Below are 22,920 nucleotides of genomic sequence, written 5' to 3'. Positions count from 1 at the left end.
TCCCAAGAGTAGAAATGGCTGCTAAACCCAAAGATAGTAAACAGACCAAAGCATAGTCAGGGACAAAACTGATTCAAAGTGTATTTACAACATGCTATCCCTCCAAACAACTTCTCTCTTCAAGCCATTTGACCTAAGACTATCCCTTATAAGAAAATGACGTCTCCCCTCTGCTGTTTCCACTATAAAGAAGAACTTTTTAGAAAATGTGGGTTCTGTATTGGAGAATGTAAAGAAACTGAGGCATCCTAGAATAGCTGATGCCAGGACTACACTTCTAAGCAAGACCAGCTTATTGACTGGATGGAGACAGGAGAAAAGTACCACGACCTCTTGAGATTTTGCTTCCCTGACTGTCTTGCTGTTGCTCTGTTAGATACCTATTTGGTAGGTTGAAGAGTTAGAAGCCTTTTTCATTCATACATTGCCCAGAATTCATTCACTGGACTGGCTTACTTTCCCTCCTAACACTTACATGAAAATTGGTTGCACTGAGTAAATGCAGGGTTTGATGGGGGAAGAGGAGAAAAGGAACCTGAACACCCAAGGAGAGAAAGAGGCTGGATGCAGCCAATGTGACTGTAGAGAGGAGAGGAGAGTCAGTGTTGCTACAGGTTAGACTTTGGGAGATGGAATCAAGTGCACCTGGTATTTAGAAAGAATCATCCCTGCCTTCATCTACACTGGCTTGTTTCTTGCTCCTAGAACCTATATCATTAGTAAAGCAGCTATCTATCAATTTTTTCTAAATTATACATTAAATAGGTTTTCTGGACTTGCCAGGATCCTGCCCACCCTTGGAAATATTGTTGTATATGAGTAAATACATTTTGAATAACAGCCAACTTAGAAATGAACTTGTAAAACCAAACCTAGTCTTAAATTGTTACTTGGGGGATATCTAAAATTTCTAATAGCTTGATATGTTCAAATTCCAAATGACCAAAATGAATTTCTTGTGTTTACTGTGCATATTTTTTGCTACAATCGAATGACAGATGTTTAAATGCATTAAAGATCAGAAAACATAATCAATTCCAGTGAAATTGCATTTAATTGGAAGTAAGGTAAAATTTATAAATATTTACTTATTTATTTACTTATTGTAAGATGAAGCACTTACCTGAGTGTGCCTTGGCCTTTATATGAACAAGTAGGAAAGAACAAGATATAACCAGAGCTTTTTGTAATTCATATGTGCTTTTGATGCTGCTGTGTTAAATAATGCACACTGACAATCAGAATTAAATGCCTTCCCCAAACCAAGTTCTAGGGAGATTAAACGTTCAATATTTTAAAACAAACCAAGAAAACCATCAAAGGAGAAAAAATGAGTTAAAGATTTATCAAATTTAGGAGGGGGAGGTAAAGTTTATAATTCTTAAGAAGTCACGTAATAAAAAGATGTGCAAACATTATTTTCTAAAAATGCAAAATACCTGTATATTTTAATGTGATAATATATGGCAAACAAATTAAAAAAATAGTTGTAGCAAATATTATTTTATACATAGGCAAAGGGTAATTGTCTTAATTATTAACGAATCTATACGAAATACATAGATACATATATATATATATACACATATATAAACTTTTAAACTATTAGGATTTAGTAAATGCTTAGAGAAAATGCAATTGGAAGAAATGGTCAGCATCATTAGATATTAAGTAAATTCAAAAGAAAACAAAAATACATACCACTTACTCTACGTTCACAAATTTTGCTTGTTTTAACAATTTTTTTGACAATACTCTGCTTCTGGAGGGATAGGATATAAAGCCTTCTCATTCACTAATGGAACATTAAACTGCTGGGCCAATCAATTGGGAAAGCAATTTGATAACATGAATCGAGGTAGTCATATTCTTTAACGTTGTTTCCATCTCTCTAAACTATACTAAAAAAAGTATTCCTAGGGGCTGGCCCCGTGGCCGAGCGGTTAGGTTCGCGCGCTCCGCTGCAGGCGGCCCAGTGTTTCGTTGGTTCGAATCCTGGGCGCGGACATGGCACTGCTCATCAGACCACGCTGAGGCAGCGTCCCACATACCACAACTAGAAGAACCCACAATGAAGAATACACAACTATGTACCGGGGGCTTTGGGGAGAAAAAGGAAAAAAATAAAAAAATCTTTAAAAAAAAAAAAGTATTCCTAGATATGAAACAGCCTTCATGTATTCATCATGGTGTTCTTCATAAAAATGAAAAATGCTAAACAATCTAAACGTTCAACAGCAAAGCCTGTATTGAGTAAATTTTGATGCAGTCATTGGATCTGAGGTCATGAGGCCTACAAGTGAAGTTTATGGTGACCATATACAGAAAAGTATATTCTGCGTGATTTCCATATGTTTAACTCTGTATGGGAACACTCTGGAAAGAAACCTACTGAAGCACTAGCAGTGGCTGTCTCTGCTCTACTGGAGAGGCAGAGAGTATGTGAGGTGGTCAGGAACGTGAGATCTGAGTGCAAACTGCCTAAGCATAAATCCCAGCTCTGCCACTTGAGTAGCTATTTGACTTTGATGTTGAGTTGCTATTGGAATAGGGCAAGTTTTAAGTGTATTATGGTTAGATTTCTCCATCAGTGAATTGGGGGTAAAATAGTACCTACCTCCTGGGGTTTTTGTGAGGATTAAATTTACTATCACAAGTAAAGGACTGACAACTATGTCTAGCATATGGTAGGAGCTCCGTAAACATTAGCTGTTTGCTATGTAAGCAGTGGAACCAATATGGACAGGCTTTTGCCTCCACTTTTCTACATTTCCAAAATCAATTTTTCTCTCTTGGGTATATTACTGTTACATTGGAATAAAATAATAAACATTTTCTGAAGGCCCTGAAAACTGACTCAGCTGGATTTTCTAGTCAAATAGCTTCAGGCTCTTAATTGGAATATCACAGTATGCAATCAAAGAATGGATACTTCATGGGTGCTGAGACCCAAGAATTGAAATCAGAGTTGCAGTGACAATTGAAAAGAACTTTGCATCCAATTTCATAAGAGAAGAAGCCCATTTCATAGGCAGTTAGGGTGATTCCATTTTCTTAAAGGACTGTTTGCTTCCTTTGGAAAAACTTTATGTCCCACCAATCTTCTCTTCCCCTTCTCCAACCTCTAGCTTCTAGATAACTCATTACTTCTCTATAACTCACATGTTTTAGTAATAGCAGGGCAAAAATTTTGAAAATATTTACAATAATGGAATAAGTACATTTTCTTGAGCAGGAAAAGTAAATTAGGGAAATGGGAGAGGGAGTAAATTTATTCAATATCTTTGTTAATTTCCAAACATTTCAAAAGGTATCCTGCATAATTTGATTTACATATAAAGTTATCATTTAAAAAATGTATTTTAAAGTTCCAGGAGAAGAAGGAAAATTAATGGGAAAATTACTTTCTCTTTCCTCTATTTTCCGCTAAGTTTTCAGGGAAAATTTTTGGGAAAAAAAGTCTCTGCTCATTTTAGAGTCCTCTCTTGCCAGCAACTAACAAGTCTGTACAATAGAGTTGCCAAGGCAATATCAAGACCATGTAGACAGAAAGTGTGTGCAGAGCAGGAGATGATGAAAATGTATTAACAGTGTGAACAAGAATCTTTTTAATTAGAAAAAAAATAAAATTGCAGTACCCTTTATAAGTAGTTGTGCTAGCAATTCTAACATCTGTTGTTACAAAGGAATTTCATTATGAGGCTTTTTTCCCATATTGCCTCGTTCACGGGTACATGAATTGTCTCCTGGTTATGCCCCAGTCTTCGTAACTCTCTACTGAGCCATGTCAAAATTGCTTCCCTGCACTTCAGTTAGACAAAGAAATTTTTCGTTTGCTATAACCAGGGACATTTTTTCTATAAGTTCTGCTCGATGCCCGGGTTTCAGTCAGACCCTTCCAGACTACGACTAAAAAGATAGATACAGCCCTTGCTCCCAAAGCAGCACAAATATTTGCTGCTTAAATAAATTTACTCTTGTCAGAGAGGAGTGATTACCAGCCAAATACTTGCTCATTTTTCTAGGACTGTTACTTCAGTTTCAAAAAAGACTCAATTTTTCTTCTTTTTTTTTTTTCCCTTCAGGTACAATCCTTGGATTTACCCTCCGACCATATAAAATGAGCTACCGGGAAGTCAAGTATTTCTCCTTTCCTGGGGAACTTCTGATGAGGATGTTACAGATGCTGGTGTTACCACTTATCATCTCCAGTCTTGTCACAGGTACCATATGCAGTTGCTTTTTTTTAAGTGTGCTTATTGCAAAAGATCGCTTAGAAAAACAAATGCTTTAGGTTTCTGCTGGATGCATGCTCTGTTCTAGAAAAAAAAAAGTCCCTTCAAAATGATGGAAAGGAGGCTTTAGTAATGCATGAATGATTATAACTCTCGTATTTTACCAATCACAAGAGGAAACGGATTTAAACAGCCACGTAATCTGGTCTGCCTCACTACCAACGAGGTGCTCTGCTAAACACTACACAACCAGCCTTCTCTGACCACAGCGATATAGTTGACAACAGCGTACAACAGGTCTGTTTTCTCACCCTCTTATCCCACCCAGATAACATCTGGTTGGACAGCCTATTAGCTATTGATGCAAGAATGCTTGTTCTCAGAACCACCAGGACTTGAGCGGGAGCCTTCTTGGAAGCCTCATCAAGAGGTAATGCCCACAACACACTCACCAACTCTGCTGCTACCAACACTTTGTCTTTTCCTGGTGAACCCGCATGATTTCATTTCCTTCTCCAGTTGTCCCCCACCCCCGTTACCTTTTACGCTGGTGGGAGAATGGGGAGGGGGTGGGAGATTTCCCCATCCAGATATTTTTTCAGTTGACATTTGGATTTTCAATGAGTGGAAGCTTTGCAGGGTAGAATTCTGTTTTCTATGACAGCAAGATAATTTACTCCTACATGGGAAATAAGAGTCATTTGTATATGTGATTGACAAAAACAAACAGAGCCAGGAAGTTGCAGAAAAATGTTACTGTACATTCCTTCCTGCCCACTCTTCTCTTTCCCCACAGCACATCTCTGACTTGGAGAAGGAATGTCCATAGACACTGCCCCAACAGGATGGTTTCTGGGTTTGTAGCTAAAGCCCAGAACTCAGGTATTACTGACCCTGTTCTCTTTTCCAACCTTGGCTCACTGTCCCTTGTTAGGCAGATCACTCGGCCTCTATGTGAGCTGGCTCTGAGCATCTTTTCCCCTCCCAGGGAGTTCTCAAGGATATTTATAATCTCCTTTAAAGATCTCTGTGTGATAAGAACTTCATAGTACAACTCAAAAGTCATGGGGCAAGATTCTGGCTACTACATACCTTGGAGGGCTAGCCATTACTTGGACAGAGCTATGTCAAATTTTTCCTCAATGCCTTGCAGATCTCTGCTGACTTCCACTTGTCCAGGTCTTTAAACACGTGATTGCATGTACACGAAGCTCCCATTGGAGGAATGAATTGCCCATAAAACAATCATGTAGACAGGATGATTTGGGGTACTTGTTTTTGAAACTGGCCTGGCCCATTTGTGACCAGGCGTAATCATAGCAACCACAGTTCTTAACCCAGAAGCTAGATTAATGCTGATGTGAGGGCACATCCTCCTTTTGTTATCCACGTGCTGCTGTTTTTCTGGGAAACAAGTTCTTTGCAATAAGCGCTTAGAGGACAGAACTCACGTCTGCCATTTTATTTAGTGAAGAGCAAGGAGTCCCTCTTCATCTCTACTGACTATTGTCTGAATTGAGTATCTGTAGTTTTCCTGGACGCAAACTGAGGGGTCCTGCATCCTTTTATACTGTTTCTTCAAGGGTAGGAGCAGTGTTCCGAGATTTCTGCTTTCTGGTAATTGTGCTAAAAACCCACTGTGTTACCCTTTATAAGAGGAAAGCCCTCATTAGGTACAATTAGAGAAAATGTTGCTTCCTCTCAGTAGAAATTCTAGTTGACAGTTGCCTTGAAGTGGCATTTCCTGGTATTTTCTAATACTTAACACATCAACTTTATTGAAGGAATGAGAGCTTTCGTTGAGTAATTTTGCAGGAAAAAACACTATGATGCAATCCCTTTTGCATGGTTAAAAAGAAATTTGTGGGTAAACCTTAGAGGAATCATGAACATTTATAATATTTCTGTTAAAAAGAAAGGAATTATAAGCTGCAAGCAACCGATATAAAATGAACTTTTAAAATGTAGCCTAATTGCAAGTTGGGAATGTTGCCACTTGGGACCATTAAGAGAGTCTCAGCTCTTTTTCAGGAGAGTGTTAAGACAAGGGGCATAATTTAGTTTGTCAAAGATCTTTTTAAGGCTTAGTCTCAAAGGAGTAATTTCCAAGCTACATGGTAATTTAGATACTTATGATCAATTGGAATGAATGATTGATTCAATAAGAATTTCCTTCAGGGTTTTAAGTACAATGATTCTAAGCCAAAGTGGAGTATGACCCAGTGGGAATGGGAACGAGGGAGTACTTCTGCAAATGACACCCATCCTTGGAGGACCCCTGTGTATGTTAGGAGATGTTACCTGAGAATGTTTTGCTTCGGGAAGGAAAGAAGTCAGGCTCCACTATGTTAGAATGGAAAAGCAAACTCAAATGCCACGAGTGGCCAAGCAGGTAATGAATCTATATATATGAAGCTGCCCTTTCAGGCTACTTCTTTTTTTCTTTTTTTTTTTTACTTTTTATCAAAGTTTCACTACTTTGATAGAGTCATGGATACAGAGAACTATTTCTCTTAGACAGGAAAAGTAACAGGGACAAGTGTGATGATAAATGGAAAATGATCCAGCTGCAGGATAGTGTAGACAGAGGGAGGCATGGAGACCATTGTGACCTGAAAAGTATTAGCTCCAGCCAATTGTTACCGTGTGTCAACAAGGGCCAAATCTCCCAATTGTTCAAGTGAATCCAGAAATCCAAAATTTTTAAGAACCTCTAGACTTTTTATTGTTGATGCAGTTAACAGAACAAAACACTGCAAGCCAAATAAAGCATATTTGGAAGCCCCATGCAACCCTTGGGCTACCAATATTGGAACTCAGGTTTGAAAATGGATGCCATTAATTATAAGAAATGCATTGCTAAGCTTGTGCATCCATCGCATTATCACTGGGTTTCATATGTTGCCTTATTCCACTGTTGACAGTTCTGTACCAAAGCTTAACTCAACATGGAAGCAGCTACTAACCACCACATTTATTGCCAACTAAACAAATAGCTATTGAAAAACTTCTCTCCATCTTCTGGGTATAACCATGTTGTGTCACAGCTGTGCTGGTCTTTTGTGTACCCAACAGGAACACCAGAATAAGAACTCCGAGGTCATGCTCCCATGGAAAGTATTTCCCAAGGGGAAAATGCTTGACAGACTTAGTGCTCTTAAGTTCAAAAGTCCCTGGGCCCATGCAGACAGAAGTTCAAATGCATGAAATCCTTATTGCTTTCTTGGAATAGACATTTTCTTTTAGAAGATTCTGTACATTTAATTGTATTGAAGTCACGTTTAAACTCTGAAAAATCTAAACTAGGTTTTTGTACTTGGAACACCATGTTGGTGAGTTCTAAAGCCCCTGTAAGCCATGTTCTCCATTTCCTGAATTTGAAATTCCAATCTTTCCAAACATCGTTGGTGTGCATTAGCATTCCTGAATCACAGAACAATGCTGCCAGAGAGAAGCTGGGAGAAGGCCTAAAGGGCTAGATTTGTACTCAAATACCTATTTTTTGAGCAAGAAGAGATGTCTGTGCCAACACACCACATAGTAAAAGAGGGGTTTGGTGCCAATTTCTATAGATTTGGTCAGGATAGACAGCCAAGCTAGATATTTCACCCTAGAGATATGAGTTGCTTTGGCTGGCTTAGCCTGATTAAATTTGCTAGATAACATTAAACTCCATTTCAGGTTGTGCTGTGTAGACATAACTATCACCTCCTTACTTTGGGATCGTTTTAGAAAATTAATGCCTTCTTCTTTTCTCTTTCTAAGTGTACATTCCTCCTCAATCGCTTACCTCAAAAGGTATCTTTTGTGTCTCCAGTTTTCTGGAAGTGGGGAGCACAGCTTTTGACAAACAATCTCTGTGGAGTTGGGCATATTGTATGTAAAAGGGAGTTGGTGGGAGTATCAACAGCAACAGTCAAAGTAGCAGCAGGATCTGGGGCCCATGGTAGGGCACACTGGAGGTAAGATTACAAAATGAATGAAGTTTATCTTTTAACATTCCTTCCTTCATTAACAGTTGTTTATTGAGTTCTTACTGTGTCAAACACTGAACTAGGCACAGGGGATACATAAATACAGAGTATAGTCCCCAAGAAGATGTATGTTGGGCAGGGAGGAGCTTCCCTGTGCCCCTTAAATCATATAAAATACCTGAGCAAATTCCAATTCTAGCTTTGAAGGAGTAGGGCTGGTCCTCTGTGCTCCCAACTAGAAAGGGATAATTTGATTGGTTTTAAGAACATCATCCCAAATCTGATTTTTGGAGTCGTGGACAAAAGATCTTTGAAACCCATTTTGTTCCTGGAAAACTCTGACAATTCTTTTTTGTATCCAAAATGAAACAAATTAAAAAATAAAAACAGGAAAACAAAACAAAACAACACCTGCCTGCCTGTAATCCCTCCTCCACGTGACAAGCTCTGTGACATGACATGTCACATATTTCCTAGGCAGCTTCCTTCCAAATCTGTAGACCAATGAATTCAGTGGAACGTGGGGCTTAACTATAGTCAAGGCCAAGGAGCTGCGGGGACCAGCGCAGGACTCTTTTACCCGAGTAAATAAAAGTAGAAACAGTAACTATGGTACCTCAAAGTATGGCCTTCTGGCTTCAGAGAAATAGCAGTTACAATAAGAGTAATCTAAAGTTTTGTCTTTAATTTAACGTGAGAGGGCAAAAAATGAGCCAGACAGTTCTTAATTCTTGGACATGTGAAAGGTTTGTTAGGGGCTTGCAAAAATGAGAGCCAAAATCACCTGAGAAAAATTTAGTATTTTAAACTGTTCATCGCCATGGCCCTGGGGTATAGATGAGACCTATTTGAAATACTCCAGGCACTTATGCACAAGAAAAGGGACTGTAGATTTATCTTCTTTCCCTCACATATACATTTTATTGAAGAAGAAAACAAGTATCTGTCTCAGGTGGAGAGGAATTTCTTTGCGCCTCCCTTTCTTCCTCTGTAAAATGAAGGCGATCACAGTACCTGTGTCATGGGGTTGTTATGAGAATTTACAGCTGGCACACACTGTGTGTTCAATTGGTGGTAGCCATGGGCAGTGAGAGCAGCAGCGATGAGTGTCGTGGTGGTCCACATCGTATAAATGAAAATTCTAGAGCAAGAAGCGAGAACTTCAGTTCAGGGTCATGGAACTAAGCCTCCAGATTCCACGCGTCTCATTTGTCTGTGATCCTTGGAGCCGTCGCTTTCCCATTGAAGGCAAATTAAAGAAACCATGAAGTTAATCAAGTAACAACATGGGAGCCTGAGAGAATTCCTTCCTCGCCACCGCGGGGGATTGGTTTCTGCCCTGCAGCATGGGATATGATTACCTCATCACGGCTGCCTACTTCTAAGTACTGTCATTCGTTCGTTATTCAGCTGCCTAGTCTTTCCTGAGAGACTCAGCCCCAGTGTGTGACACCCTGGAATCCACCAGGCAGCAGATTCCACACATGGCATACATGCTGTGAGCGGAGCTTTCCAGCTAACCAAAACTTTAGCCAAACGGAATCGCTGCCTCAACACGCAAACACACTTCATGGCAGCCTGGAAACAAGCCAGACAGAAAGAAGCTTCAGCCCAGCTCATTTGAAACCAACAGGCTGGTTCCTCTTTATTTTCTCTCTACATCTGTACACAAACATGAGAAGGGAGGCTAAGTCATGTCCATCTAGAGAGGAAGGTTGTAGGATATCATGGGAAGACCCATCTGAGCCATCGTCTGGCTTTTTTGCATCATATGGAAATGAAATATGGGCAATTAATTTTTTTCTTTTTTTTAAGTGGATTTGGGTTTAGGTAAAGTCATTTAAGTTTAGCTATTCCAGAAAATGTCTACCTTTCCACTGCAGACAATTTCATTCAGTAAGCATTTGTTGAGGTTTTTTTATGGACCAGCTACTTTTCTAGGACCTGAGGATACCAGAATGAAGAAGACAAGGTCCTTGATCTCAGGGAGTTCAGAGTCTGGTTGGGAGATAGACTTGTGATTGCAATATCACAGGGTAACAATGACCCAGGCAAGATGACCCCAGCGAGGGAACAGAGAAGGGAATGAGCAATGCAACCATCCCTCTTCCGACTCTCAGGGAACAACTCTACCAGCAGGAAAGAAGGAGCTTTTTTTTTTTCCTGCATTGTTTTCCTCACACCTGACTCTTTCATCGTCAAGTGCAGTAAGAGCCAGAGATGGGGCCCTGTGAGGTTCCCAGCAAAGTAACCCCGGGGAATGTGGCATCTCAGATGGAAAGTCAGAGAGATGAGGCACCTGACAGGATTTCAACCACAGAAACTTTCCCTTTCTGAGGGGAGCCACTCAGCTCTCAAGGGGGGAGCCAGGAGACACGAGGCTCTCTGAGGTGGAAGGCACTAGAGGTAGTATAGTGCAACCTGACACCCAGAGCGGGAATCTCCTCTTCAGCACCCCTGGAAGCAGACCGTCAGCAGCAGCCTGGAAGTTCCATTCTCCGATGGGCCAAACTGTTGAGCAGATGTCTGTCTCCCGTAAGGTCCACCTAGTGGTCCTAATTGCACCATATGGAGCAGCAGAGGATGATGGTCCTTCAGCTGGTTTCAGGAGGGCACCTGAGCACAGCCTAGGTGCCCCAATTCTTCCCATGCGCCCAGTTCTTCTAGGCCCTTCATCATCCTGGTTGCCCTCCCCCGAACCCCATTGTGTTCCCAAAATTGAACCCAATGCTCCAGATGTCACATGACTGGGTAGGGAGGGTCACCAGGACCCAACCCTCTGCTAATGCCAGCTGAGGTTGGGTCAGCTGTTGTATCAGCTGCAACAAACCATTGGCTCAGAGTAGTTCAGCTTGTGGTCACCTAACCCCTCAGAATTGAATATTTGTGGAAAACTTTTTGTGATAAAAGTAGACAGTTCTTGAGTTGAAAGATCAGAGGCCCTAGACTCAAGGTTCTGTGTGAGACGTGGCATTCCAGAAGGCTCGGGCCTGTGTGAGTTGGGAATTCTTATCTGTGAATTTCAGCAGCTTCAAATTAGCCTGTGGTTTTAATCAGTTCTGGTTTATAAGACATGTTTGGTTTGGTTTGGTTTGGTTTTTGAGGAAGATTGGCCCTGAGCTAACATCCACTGCCAATCCTCCTCTTTTTGCTGAGGAAGATTGGCCCTGAGCTAACATCTGTGCCCATTTTCCTCTACTTTATATGTGGGATGCCACCACAGCATGGCTTGATAAGTGGTGCTAGGTCCACACCCAGGGTCCAAACCGGCAAACCCCGGGCCCCCAAAGCAGGGCACGCAAACTTAACCACTACACCACCAGGCTGGCCCCCTAAGACATTTTTGAAAGTGTCTTTTAAAAGTATATAAAAGAAAGAAAATTTAGAATCTTTCTTTAAAATTAAATTATCATCTAAGAAAAATAAGATTTTTTCCCCTTGTACTACCAATTTGATAATTTCCTTCAAACCACTGTGGAACTGCAGGTCTGTGGGAAGTGTTGGGAAGGGATGCTTTTCTTCTGTTGATAGGATAATGGTTTCCAGGAGAGCAAGTTACCGATGAATTCTGATTGGAGATTGAGTGGGGGCTGGGGCAGGGGGAGCTTCTGCAGTGGGGCACCATCTGTGCACTTCCAGCTTCTGGAGTTCACATTCTGAGAGCCCATATTGTCCCATTCAGATTAATTACACAACATGGAATCTAGTGCCCAGATGCCACCTCCTCTTGCCCCGACCCCCCCAATTCTTCAGTTAATTTGTCTGAAATGGGGCTTGGAAATTGACATTTCTTTATAGTTTTCCAGGTGATTCTGCCGTGCACCAAGCGTTGGGAACCACCACTTTACACTTTTTCTAGAATTGGTCTTCGGGGATGTCACCATTTAGTTCAGATCCTTCTTAGTTTACACACCCCTTCTTCCAGGAAGCCTTCCCTGGCTTTCCCCTGGCCCCCAACAATACATGCTCCTGGAAGCCTAGGTTCATTATTCCATATGGTTTTATTTAAAGTCATTTAAATAAAATGAATGCTTAGTATTTGTATGAGTAAAACAATATAGAAATATACAGAGCAAAACATGAAAGTACCTCTACCCTACCCCACCCCACCCCCTAAGACACCCAGTCCATTGACTTTGATTTGAATGGACTTCAGCTTTGGGAGAACTGCTCGCCTTGGAAATGACTGGGAGCCTGCCTTCCCTTGTAAAAGACTTCTCTGTGTCCTGTAAGCCGAGTGAAAAGATGCTGGAGTTTCTACCAGCAGAAAGATATGTATATATAAGAGAGAGAGAGGGTCTGCCAAACCCAGACAAGACTTTCTGTGAAGAACTCTTTAGGAAGAGTTCCGTAAGAAGAGGAAGATGATTGTAGGTCTCTTGGATCCATGACATCCATGTTACCAGGACTTGTCAGTACTGTTGGAGAAAAAAAAAAATCTACCTATATCCACACACACTCTGGTCTCTTCTATAATATCCCTGGGCCCCCTCCCCCACCTACACTTAATAACATATCTGAAAGCATTCCTTTGGCATGGACCCCAAAGATAGTCTTAGAGCCAGATATTAACATAGTAGTTCTTAAACATACTCAGGAATAACAAACGGAAAATTCATAACATTCTTATGGGTACATTAAAAAATGATTACATATTGGATTCTATAACATGATATAGGAATATATTAACTATAAGAAAATATGCAGTATAAGAGAAAAACTATAAGCCTATTTTCATGAACAGTATAAGCTATTAAATCTAAGCACGATTGACAACTTCAAATTTTCTAATATCATTTAGGTATAATATTTCATAGTTTTCAAGCTCTTTTTCTGCTAGCATTCAAACATGTAGAAGGCAAGAAAGGCTTAAGAAAAATTTATAGTAAAAGATCTTAAAATTGAGAGAATTCAATCTATTGACTTTAATCTATTCATTTTTTCCCCCTGAACTGGGCACATAGTATCATTATTTGATTTCAGCAGAAAACACTTGGGTTTAGCTTACAGAACACTGATGTTCTATCTGAACATGGCTTGAAGTCAGTATATAATTTCCCCTTAAATAAACATCTGAACACTAACTTAACAACTGCCAAGTGAGGTCAAGTGCGTGAAAAGTGCCATATACATCACATGAGCACATTTTCCTTATGTGAAAGATGGATATAGAGCAATGTGGATCAGACTGTCAACTGCTAGAGGCATACTTGTTGCCCTCCACCACTAACCTTCCCTTCTTCCTTAGAACGGTAGGAACTTTTTTTTGGGAGAGGTATAGTGGCCCTGAGCTCACATCTGTTGCCAATCTTCCTCTTTTTGCTTGAGGAAGATTGCCCCTGAGCTAACATTTGTGCCAGTCTTCCTCTACTTTGTATGTGGGATGCCACCACAGCATGGCTTGATGAGCGGTATATAGGTCCACACCCAGGATCCAAGCCAGCAAACCCCAAGTCGCCAAAGTGGAGCACACAAACTTAACCACTATGCCACTGGGCTGGCCTCCAATAGAAACCTATTTTTACAATAGAAGGAGGGGTTCTTTTATTTATATGAAGTCCCTAAAGTTATTTCTTGGTACTGGTAGACTATCTTATTTCACGATGGCACTATTTTTTAGCAGCTTCACTGAGATATAATTCACATGCATACAACTTAGCCATATTAAGTGTGTAATTCGGTGGTTTTTAGTACCTTCAAAGAGTTGTGCATCCATCACCACAATTAATTTTAGAACATTTTCATTACCCCAAAAAAATTCCCACACTCCTTTGCCATCACCCCCCGGTTAGCCCATTCCCCCAGCCCTAGGCAAACACCAATCTATCTTCTTTCTCTATAGATCTGCCTTTTCTGGGCATTTCATATAAATGGAGTCATACACTATATGGTCCTTTGTGACTGGCTTCTTTCACTTAGCATAATGTTTGCAAGGTTCATCCCTATTGTCACATGTATTAGTATTTTATTCCTTTTTATAGCCAAATAATATTCCATTGTATGGACATCCACGTTTTATTTATCCATTCATTAGTTGGTGGACACTTGGGTTGTTCACTTTTTGTTTTTTTGGCTATTATGAAAATGCTGCTATGAACATTCATGGACATATGTTTTCATTTCTCTTGGGTATATACCTTGGAGTAAAATTGCTGGATCATATGGTAACTCTGCTTAACCTTCTGAAGAACTGCCAGACTGTTTCCCCAAGTCGTTGCACTATTTTACATCCCTGCCAGCAGTGCATGAGGGCTCTGATTTTTTCACATTCTTGCTGACACTTATTATGTCTTTTTTTCTTTTTTCTTGTCTGTTATCTGTAAAAGATTCATGTTTTAGCTTAAACTTTTGAAGTCATGAGATATGTGGTCTGGGGATTATAGTTGTGTGTTTTACATTTCAAAATGGTAAAAGTCAAATATTAAGACTTTGGCTATATACTAAAATAATTGTTGAAATTGCTTAAAATGCATGTAGACTCATCAATTATAATTTTTTGTTACATGAAAATACATGCCAATTTTTTCAGTTATAGTGAATTAAAATAAAGTTAATTTAAAAAAGACAGATGACACAACAATGTGAGTATATTTAACACTACTGAATTATACATTTAAAAATGATTATGATGGTGAATTTTACATTATATGATTTTTAACACAATTAAATATTTTTTAAAATGAGGTAAGTGTGACATTTTAACGTCAGTTCTTTTGAAAGGGCATTCTCAATGGTTGTTTGCTTATCAGTCTTACCTACCAGTTAGAGATTTTACACAAAGCTTTCAAAGGGCATCTTCCACTGCTTGAGTCAGATAGCTTTCTACCTGTGCCTGGATTTCACTTTTGGAAGTGTGTTGTATGGATACTTGAGTTATCCAGAATGTTAGTCCTTGAGGGTAGTGATCAGATAATCTCTCTCAATTGAGACATTCCTCAGCTGCCCCTGTGGTTTGGTGGTAAGGGTTGGGGTGGGGGAAGAGACAGACTGAAGCAAGAGGACCTCTGGATTACATACTCAGGTCCCTCTAAGGAATGTGGATGCTAAGACTGGAGAGCTGATACAAATCTCACTGGCATGAAATGGATTTTATGAGTTGCTTCGGTGCCTGGTACATTCAGTTCACAGAGTGGGCCTGTTGCTGAAAAGTTCTGTTGAGGTCTTTTACAATACTATTGAATTATATATTTATTATAATTGCTTTTATTATGAGCTATTATTCCAGGTCAGTTATTTTCAATTCAGAAAAAAGTTTGCTTTCCTTAGGTGTCAGCATTTGGTGATTGCAAGAGCCCGTCAGGTTATGTTCTTTTAGGACACGCCTTTTTAAGACACTAGTAAAACCTCATAGCCCAATCTTGAACTCTGTGTCTTTGAAGAATGACTTCTACTGCCTTTTGGCCGTCAGTAAGAGCTAAAGTGAAGCTTGCCAACTGACCATTCTCAGTAATTTTAGGGTTGTCTCATTCAGCTTCCATCTCATGTATTGAATTCCCAGCAGCACGTTTTACTTTTACTTGATGAACTAGTTTATCGAGGAACTGATTATTGCTAATTTTTGTACCTAAATAGAGCTACAGCGCAAGTAACTTGTTGCATTGATGTTGACATCCTCTTACAGATATATAAGTAATGTACAGGCTAATTACAAGTCATTTCTTTGTGTTTGTTAAAGAAAACCCTCAAAGACTCTGGGGAAAGCTCATTTTAAGCAACCAAACACTCTTTAAAGAAACAAAACTATACTGCTAAGGGAAAACTAAAGACGGTTGGGTCTTTTGAAATTGATGTCAAGGAGGGCAGCATTGGTGTTGCTGCCCGAGACGGGATGGATTGTTGGTCTGACCAACAAGAATTCTAAAGAACACTGATAGAGTATTCCATGGACTATCCTTGATAACAAGCACTAGCTTTTTTTTCACCGACAGTTGGTTTCCTCTGTTTATTTAGCTGTTTCAGATTATCCTTTCTGTGTTGAAATCCACACAAGGGGCATAAAATTAAAACCCTCAAAAGTAAACAAAATATCCCAGGCTTTTTGGAAATCTAAATGTTAGACATTGTTCAGTAATGTCTGCCCTCTGTGGTTGGACAAAACCACAGTCTGGTATGTATGTGTGTCGGCTTTGTTCCTCAGCCCTGTGATTCGCTTTTGGTGGCTCAGGGCCAGAGTTTCCTCTCGAGGTGCAAGCTGCATGAAGGCAGACAGTGTGTCTGCCTTAATTAAGCCTCACAGTCAAGCTCCGCAATAGGTGCCACACTGGCACCGTGCTGTGCGACTGTTTGCTCATGTTGACAATGACAATTGAACCCCCCCCAGTGGGAAATGGGATTTGGATATTAGTAGGAAAGCAATTTGCAGCATCCTATTTGTGTTCTCTTTAAGGAGAAAATTCCACTGAGTGGTTCCTAAGTCTTTGAAAACTTTCGATTTCAATATTTCTATTTTGAGAGTACTCACAAATAATGCTCAAAGGGATATTTTTGAGAAAAAGATACTTGAAACTTTGCAGGTACGAGTAATTCCTGCCTCAGTGGAGTACAAATAGTGCTATGTGAGGGAAGCAGAGGTGCGAGGAGGAATTCAAAAGTACGCCATATCCACCCCATGTTCATTGTGCCATTGGGATGTGAGGGTCGGGGGTAGAATTGGTCCCATGGGATATTTCTCATTAAAATCATCTCTGTCCACAGCCCTAGAGTCACAACCAAAATGTATCTATTCTAATAAAATATAGGTCCCATATGGTACCATGTTGTAAAATATATATTTGTGAGTTGTAATGGAATTGGATCTACCCACCTGGGACTCACACACAGAAGATGCAGAGAAAGTTTCATGATTCTGCATAACTAAGTTTTAGGTTTTCATTTGTTTTCTTTAATTACCCTATTGGAAATGTGTGGTTCTTTTGTGGTTTCAAGTAAGAATCTAATTTGATCTTTTTCCTCTTAAAATACTTTGAGTCCTGGGAGTACTCAACAAACACTCACTGTTAACCAATTTCTATCTTCAGCCACATGCCAGTCATAATGCAACTTACCAAGAGGACTTGAATGAAATAATTTAATTATTTTCAATGTACAAAAGGCAAAATTAGCTGCCATGGATTTGCATACTTGATCCTTCCAAATGAATGTTTTCACTTTGGACATTCAATCCAGATACACTTAAATTCAAATATATCTTTTGTTAAATGGACTGTTTCCTTTGGCATTCAAAATGATTCCAAACTTTGCTTGGGAAAGAAAGAGAGATCAAATATATTAAAACAAATTTAATCAATTTTACTTTGGCACATTGTTCCTGCCAATCTACCCGTCGGTCTACTCACCCCGAAGAGTACACAAAAATTGAGATAAAATCAGTGATTCTTTCATGGAAAGAGATTTTGTCAGCACCAGAAAAAGGCAAATTTGGTCAAATTTTGTCTCAAACGCTGTTTCCTTAACAAACATCCAGACTCCAGTCATCCATTTTCTTTTATTTTTACAACTGAAATCAGTTTTTGAGAAAAGGAAGCAGTCTCAACAATTATTGCACTTAAAAAGAGAATAGTTTCTTTTAGCACAGTTTATCACAGTAACTTCATGAGTTTTTTTGTTTCTTGTTTTTAAATTATCCCAGCCTTTGTGTGGAGGAAGCTAAAATGGGCTTTGCTTGCTCTGAGTCTGTAGTGAGCCTAACAGGACAGTGAGGGGCCTGTTGTTTGAATCATCCTTAATTTTCCAAGCCTTGTGGTGTTAGGGTTAATGTAAGCTATTCTGCATTTCCATGTGATCATCTAGAATTTTCTTTCAATTAAGGCATTCATCAGCATTTTAGTATATGTGCTGCCGAAGCGAGCACCAATCAGCATTGAATTTGCCATTTGGGTTGTATTGATTCTTTATTTTGGGCACCAAACACATAGATATGCAAGAAGTGGTGTTTTATTCTTCTAAATACCTTTCCATTATTAAGTTTTTTAAAATGATTGCGCTGTCTCAATGTCAAAAGCGAAAAGGCTTGTGTGTTCAATTATTTTACCTACAGACAGGACTATGCCACTGTGAGCAGCAAACTTAAGTTTCAAAAATTTAACTTAGAAACTATTCAAGGAAATTTGAGATTTGTGTCAATAAACCTTCTTTACTGTTGACTAATATAATTTGGAACACAGTTCTTAAATTAATTCAAGCCTGCAAAATCTTCCGTTTTGGTCCCCGTAATTAGATCTTTGGACAACCTCCAAATGCATTCTGTGCCGCACCTCGTAGTGTCTCCTCCTCCGTATAGTTTGAGAATTTGGCTTTTACAAACTTTTCCCTTTGGAAGGTATCTGTGGCTTCGATGGGCTTTGTTCACAGTGCTTTTGTGGGATAAACCCCCTGGCCTTCTTGTCACGCTGAGCGACTGATACCAACTTCCCACAGGTACAGATGGTTGAAATCCACGCTCAAAAAGTGCAGCCTCATCAGGAGAAAGGGTTGAAAAGGACTTCTTTAGTCATGAACAGACCCAGTGTGTGACTGGTCATTAGAGAGAGCAATTCTCTTTATTTTTCCTTTGAACCACATACATTGTGAAAAGATTCAGTGAAGGCAAGTGTAGGGTTTGAGCCCTCACATCTCCCACTGCATTAATGACCTGCGGTTCAAGGGTTACTAAGACTTCAGTAGAAGAAAAAAATATGAAAACAGAAGAAGTATTCAAAAGAAACACCACAAATATACACTTTTATGCTACCTATAATGAGCAGTCCTAACTGTCAATTCAGTTCTTATATTCTTTGCGTATGTTTAATTATAAAAGTCACAAATCGAGCTTAGCTGAATGAATTTATCTGATGGGCTCATGGGTAAAAGATTCTCTGAGAATTTCATTATCTCCATCACAAAAAATGGACAGTTGGCTTAAATTCCTATTTTTAGGCTTCTGAAAGAAAAAAAAAAACAGTTCTGTCTTCTGTTGGTTGACATGATCAAGATGGAAAAGTGACATAATGAACAGGACTCTAGCCTTTCTGCAGCTTGCTGTCGATTAAAAAGAAAAATATTCCATTCTCTTCATTCCAACAGATTCATTCTAAGACAATTCCTGACAATGTTGAAAGATCAAGGTATAGTTCACTTTGAGAAAATACTCTAAAGAAAAGTACAGATCAATGGTTCACAAAATGTTTCCAGTCTCAGCATACTTGAGGGATAAAAATCGCTCTTCTTAATAGCTAATAGTAGCTAATGTAATCTCTTGTTTTTGTTTCTACTGGTGTAGGGGGAGCAGAGGAGCCATGTAAACTTGCATGGCTCAAAAGAACACTAAAGATTATTCAGGTACCAATACTCACTTCCCTCCCTCCAACCCTTGAGGGAGCTGTGCTTTCCCAATTGAGAATAATTGTGTGAGTTTTCCAAAAATAATAAATTATAAAATGCTCCACCATAGATTATTTTAGTGCATTTAAAATTTGACTCAGGGGCTGGCCCCGTGGCCTAGTGGTTAAGTCTGGGGCGTTCCACTTCAGCAGCCCGGGTTCACAGGTTCAGATTCCAGGCATGGACTTACACCACTTGTCAGCCATGCTGTGGTGGCGACCCACATATAAAACAGAGGAAGACTGGCACAGATGTTAACTCAGGGCTAACCTTCCTGAAGCAAAAAAAGGAGGAAGATTGACAACAGATGTTAGCTCTGGGCTAATCTTCTTCAGGAAAAAAAAAATTTTGACTCAAAATTTTAGGAATGTTTATTTCATTTTCAGGAATAAATTGCTGGGCAAATGTGAAAGTAGAGTTTTAGAATGTCAGACTACCTTCCTGTTTTTATCTGAGCATCCAATTCTTATGTAGAGGCAGGTGGCGAAACTAGATTAAATGTTGGGTGAACTTGTCCACTGTTTTTACGTTGACCTCTATCTGTCCAGAGAGTGAAGGCCTTCTCTCCGGATACATGGTAAAGACTTTCTAGAGTCTGAGAGAAAGGCTGTCTCTGTTAGAGTCATTTATGTCTAAAAAGAGAAGCATTCTTTTCCCTAAACACAACCATAATGCCCATTATCACTTGTTTAAAAATTAACAATAATCCCTTAATAATATCATCCAGTTTTCAAAAATCCCCATTTCCTTTCTCCCTCTCTTTTTATAGTCTGTTGGTTTGAGTCAAGCCGCATTTATATGTTGAATTTGTTTTCCATTTCCTTTAAATCCCTTAATCTGTAGGTTCTTTTCTCTCTCTCTCCCTATCTTTCCCATCTTTTTCTTTTGCAATTTGTTTGTTGAAGAGACCAGATTGGCATGTAAAATTAGTTGGCCACAATCTGGACTCTTACTGATTACATCTCCCTAGTGTGTTTTAATGTCTTTCTCTGTCCCTCAGACCATGAAGTTCTTGGTCAAGAGCTTCACAGATAGTTACGAGCCCTGTAAGTCTGTAGCTGAAAGAGGCTTTAGAGAGCCTTAGTAACCACAGCTTTTAGGAGCTGGTAAAATTCAGTTGACCAAAGAATATTGAGTTAGTTAGGCTTAAAGACACAGTAAAGACTTCATAATTCTATGCCTGCCTCCCTGCCTGGAAAGGACCCACGGGCCCCTTTCAAGTTCCTAAGATTTTATAGAACTGGTTCATTATTATGAAGACGGTGAGTGCATGTAGAACAAATTTATTGCTGGTGAAAGAACGTAATGCAGAGGGGAATTCAACTATTTTGGATTTAGAAAAAAAGAGTAGGAAAACTGTTGAAAGGTTTTATTTTAGAAAACTCAAAAGAAATGTAGAAACTAGGGCTAAGCCAGAAATTTAGCCCCTTCCCACAACTCCTCCCCCACCCCCAGGCTTGTTGATTCTACCTCCTTAACTCTGACTTCTGACTATGGCCACCACCCCCACCCTAGTTCAGACAACACCGTCTCAATCCTAATCGACAGCAACAACTCCCCATCTAGTCTCCCTGCCATCCCCCTACTCCAGTAGGGACTTGCCTTTTTCTGACCTGCTTTTTTACACAAAGATGATATCATCATCCTAAAACTCACCTCTGAGCTTATCTCTCACATGGCTTTTGGAATAAAGGTCAAACTTCAAAGCATGTCTTAAATGGCTTCTGCTTAGCTCATTCCATCTCATTTCTTACCACCCCTCCCCCCGACCATGTCTGCCTGAACTCCTTCTCCAGCCTCTTCACCAGAAACCCATCCTTACCCTCTGGTCTTACCTTGGATGTCACTTCCCTACCCATGCAGTGTAATCAGGTGGCCCCATTGTCCTTCTCCACCTCCTCCAGCCAACTGTAAGTTTCATGAAAGCAGGGACCCTTTTGTTTGGCACTCCATCCCCAGGAGCTGGCAGTAATCATTTTCTGAGATCCCAGAGAGTCTCCATCTATTTTACAAAGTGTCATGAAAGTTTCCACTTTCATGTAAAAGGTGTTATACACTACATAACATTCCACTGCTTCCTTGAGCAGTAACAGACCAGAAAAGCCAACATCTGGGCTCTTGACTTAGAGAAACATTGCACCAATTTATGCAGTTGGCTTTTTTTTCTTCTTTTTTAAACAGGCAAAGAGCTTTGCTATGCTTTTCCTGGAAAGATTCACTGATTAAATCTTTCAGTTAATATTTGGTGGAATGCCTACTGAAGCCATGGCGTGCAATTCTGCCCTAGGACATGAGATTGTGTGCCGTTTAAAACAGTGAGCATGACATGGGAGTTTTCTGATTGCCAGCTAGTTCACTTCCCTGATAGGCATTTCCGGATGTGAGGAATGATTTATTTTGGCACCCTCAGCTCTAACTGGTATGCATGCCCACGCACGCGTGTGCGCGCACACACACTCTTCGTACTTTCTCCCTCAGTACTGACGATCATCTGTCTTCAAAGTTTGGAAATTGAGTTTACACTACAGCAGAATAGCTGGCTCTCGGTAACTTTCAAGGAGAGAAAGGGCATATTTCCCTCCCCTGGAACTGAGTACAACTGAGTACAACAGCTTAAAAATAGAACAATGTGCGTTTGGTGTTTTCTTTTCATCCTCTGCATCAATAACAGGTGTACAGTTACAGACACAAAGAGCTAGATTCACGTCTTCTGTACGCCTCCGGAGAATTCCCAGAGTTACCCAGGGAGCAAGAACTGGGCCTAAAATATTTAGTAAAAAGAAAGTAACCCAATATAGCTACGTGTTACTAACACTGCTGTATCACGTGGCTTTATTTTTCTCCTCCCACAGTGACTCTGGGATGTAAATGCACAGTGGAAGAAAATTTCACCAGGAACGATTCTTAGGCACCAGAAAACAGAGTAAAGTTAAGTCCTCTAAAAGCTGAATTAGAGAAACTGACATGGCCTCTGCAAATTGCAGGCTTTGAAATAGTCAGGCTGAGGGTCCTGAAGTTTGAAATGCTTCCTCCTCTGGAGAGCATAAGTACAGCTTCGTAAACCAAATGTGGGACGTCAGATTGATTTGCTAGTTTGCTTTTTAGTGCATTTTCTAAGATATACTTCTTAAATTGTTTTATGACCTCTTAAAGCATTGATCTCGCATGTGCTTTGTGATTGAATTCCTCGTCCATTTCGTGGCATGCCCATGATCAGTAATAGTATTACTTAATGAATAAGTTCGCACGTAAATTTGCAGTGTGGATGGGGCATCCCCTGCTAGCACACTTCTCGGCAGCTGCTTGCAATTCTTTCACTTTCCCTCCCCGAGGAAATGGTTCATAATAGATTT

The 22,920-nt window shown here is 39.9% G+C and overlaps 1 protein-coding gene across 3 annotated transcripts in view; it reads left to right on the top strand.

The window, feature by feature from the left end:
* Positions 1-22,920, top strand: part of SLC1A3 (solute carrier family 1 member 3) — a 74,677-nt gene that overhangs the window by 17,415 nt on the left and 34,342 nt on the right. Inside the window, exon 3 of one of the 3 annotated variants that reach the window (XM_046672403.1) lies at positions 4,086-4,223. In XM_046672403.1, coding sequence (XP_046528359.1) covers positions 4,086-4,223 — 138 coding nt within the window. Of the gene's footprint in view, positions 1-4,085; positions 4,224-4,573; positions 4,666-5,047; positions 5,118-22,920 lie in introns of those variants that run through there. The other 2 variants (XM_046672405.1, XM_046672404.1) reach the window with 2 other exon arrangements.

Source organism: Equus quagga, chromosome 9, assembly GCF_021613505.1.
Source record: "Equus quagga isolate Etosha38 chromosome 9, UCLA_HA_Equagga_1.0, whole genome shotgun sequence".
NCBI classification, from domain to species: Eukaryota; Metazoa; Chordata; class Mammalia; order Perissodactyla; family Equidae; genus Equus; species Equus quagga.
Note: the sequence above shows the minus strand (reverse complement) of the source record. Positions and strands in the feature narration are given on the sequence as shown.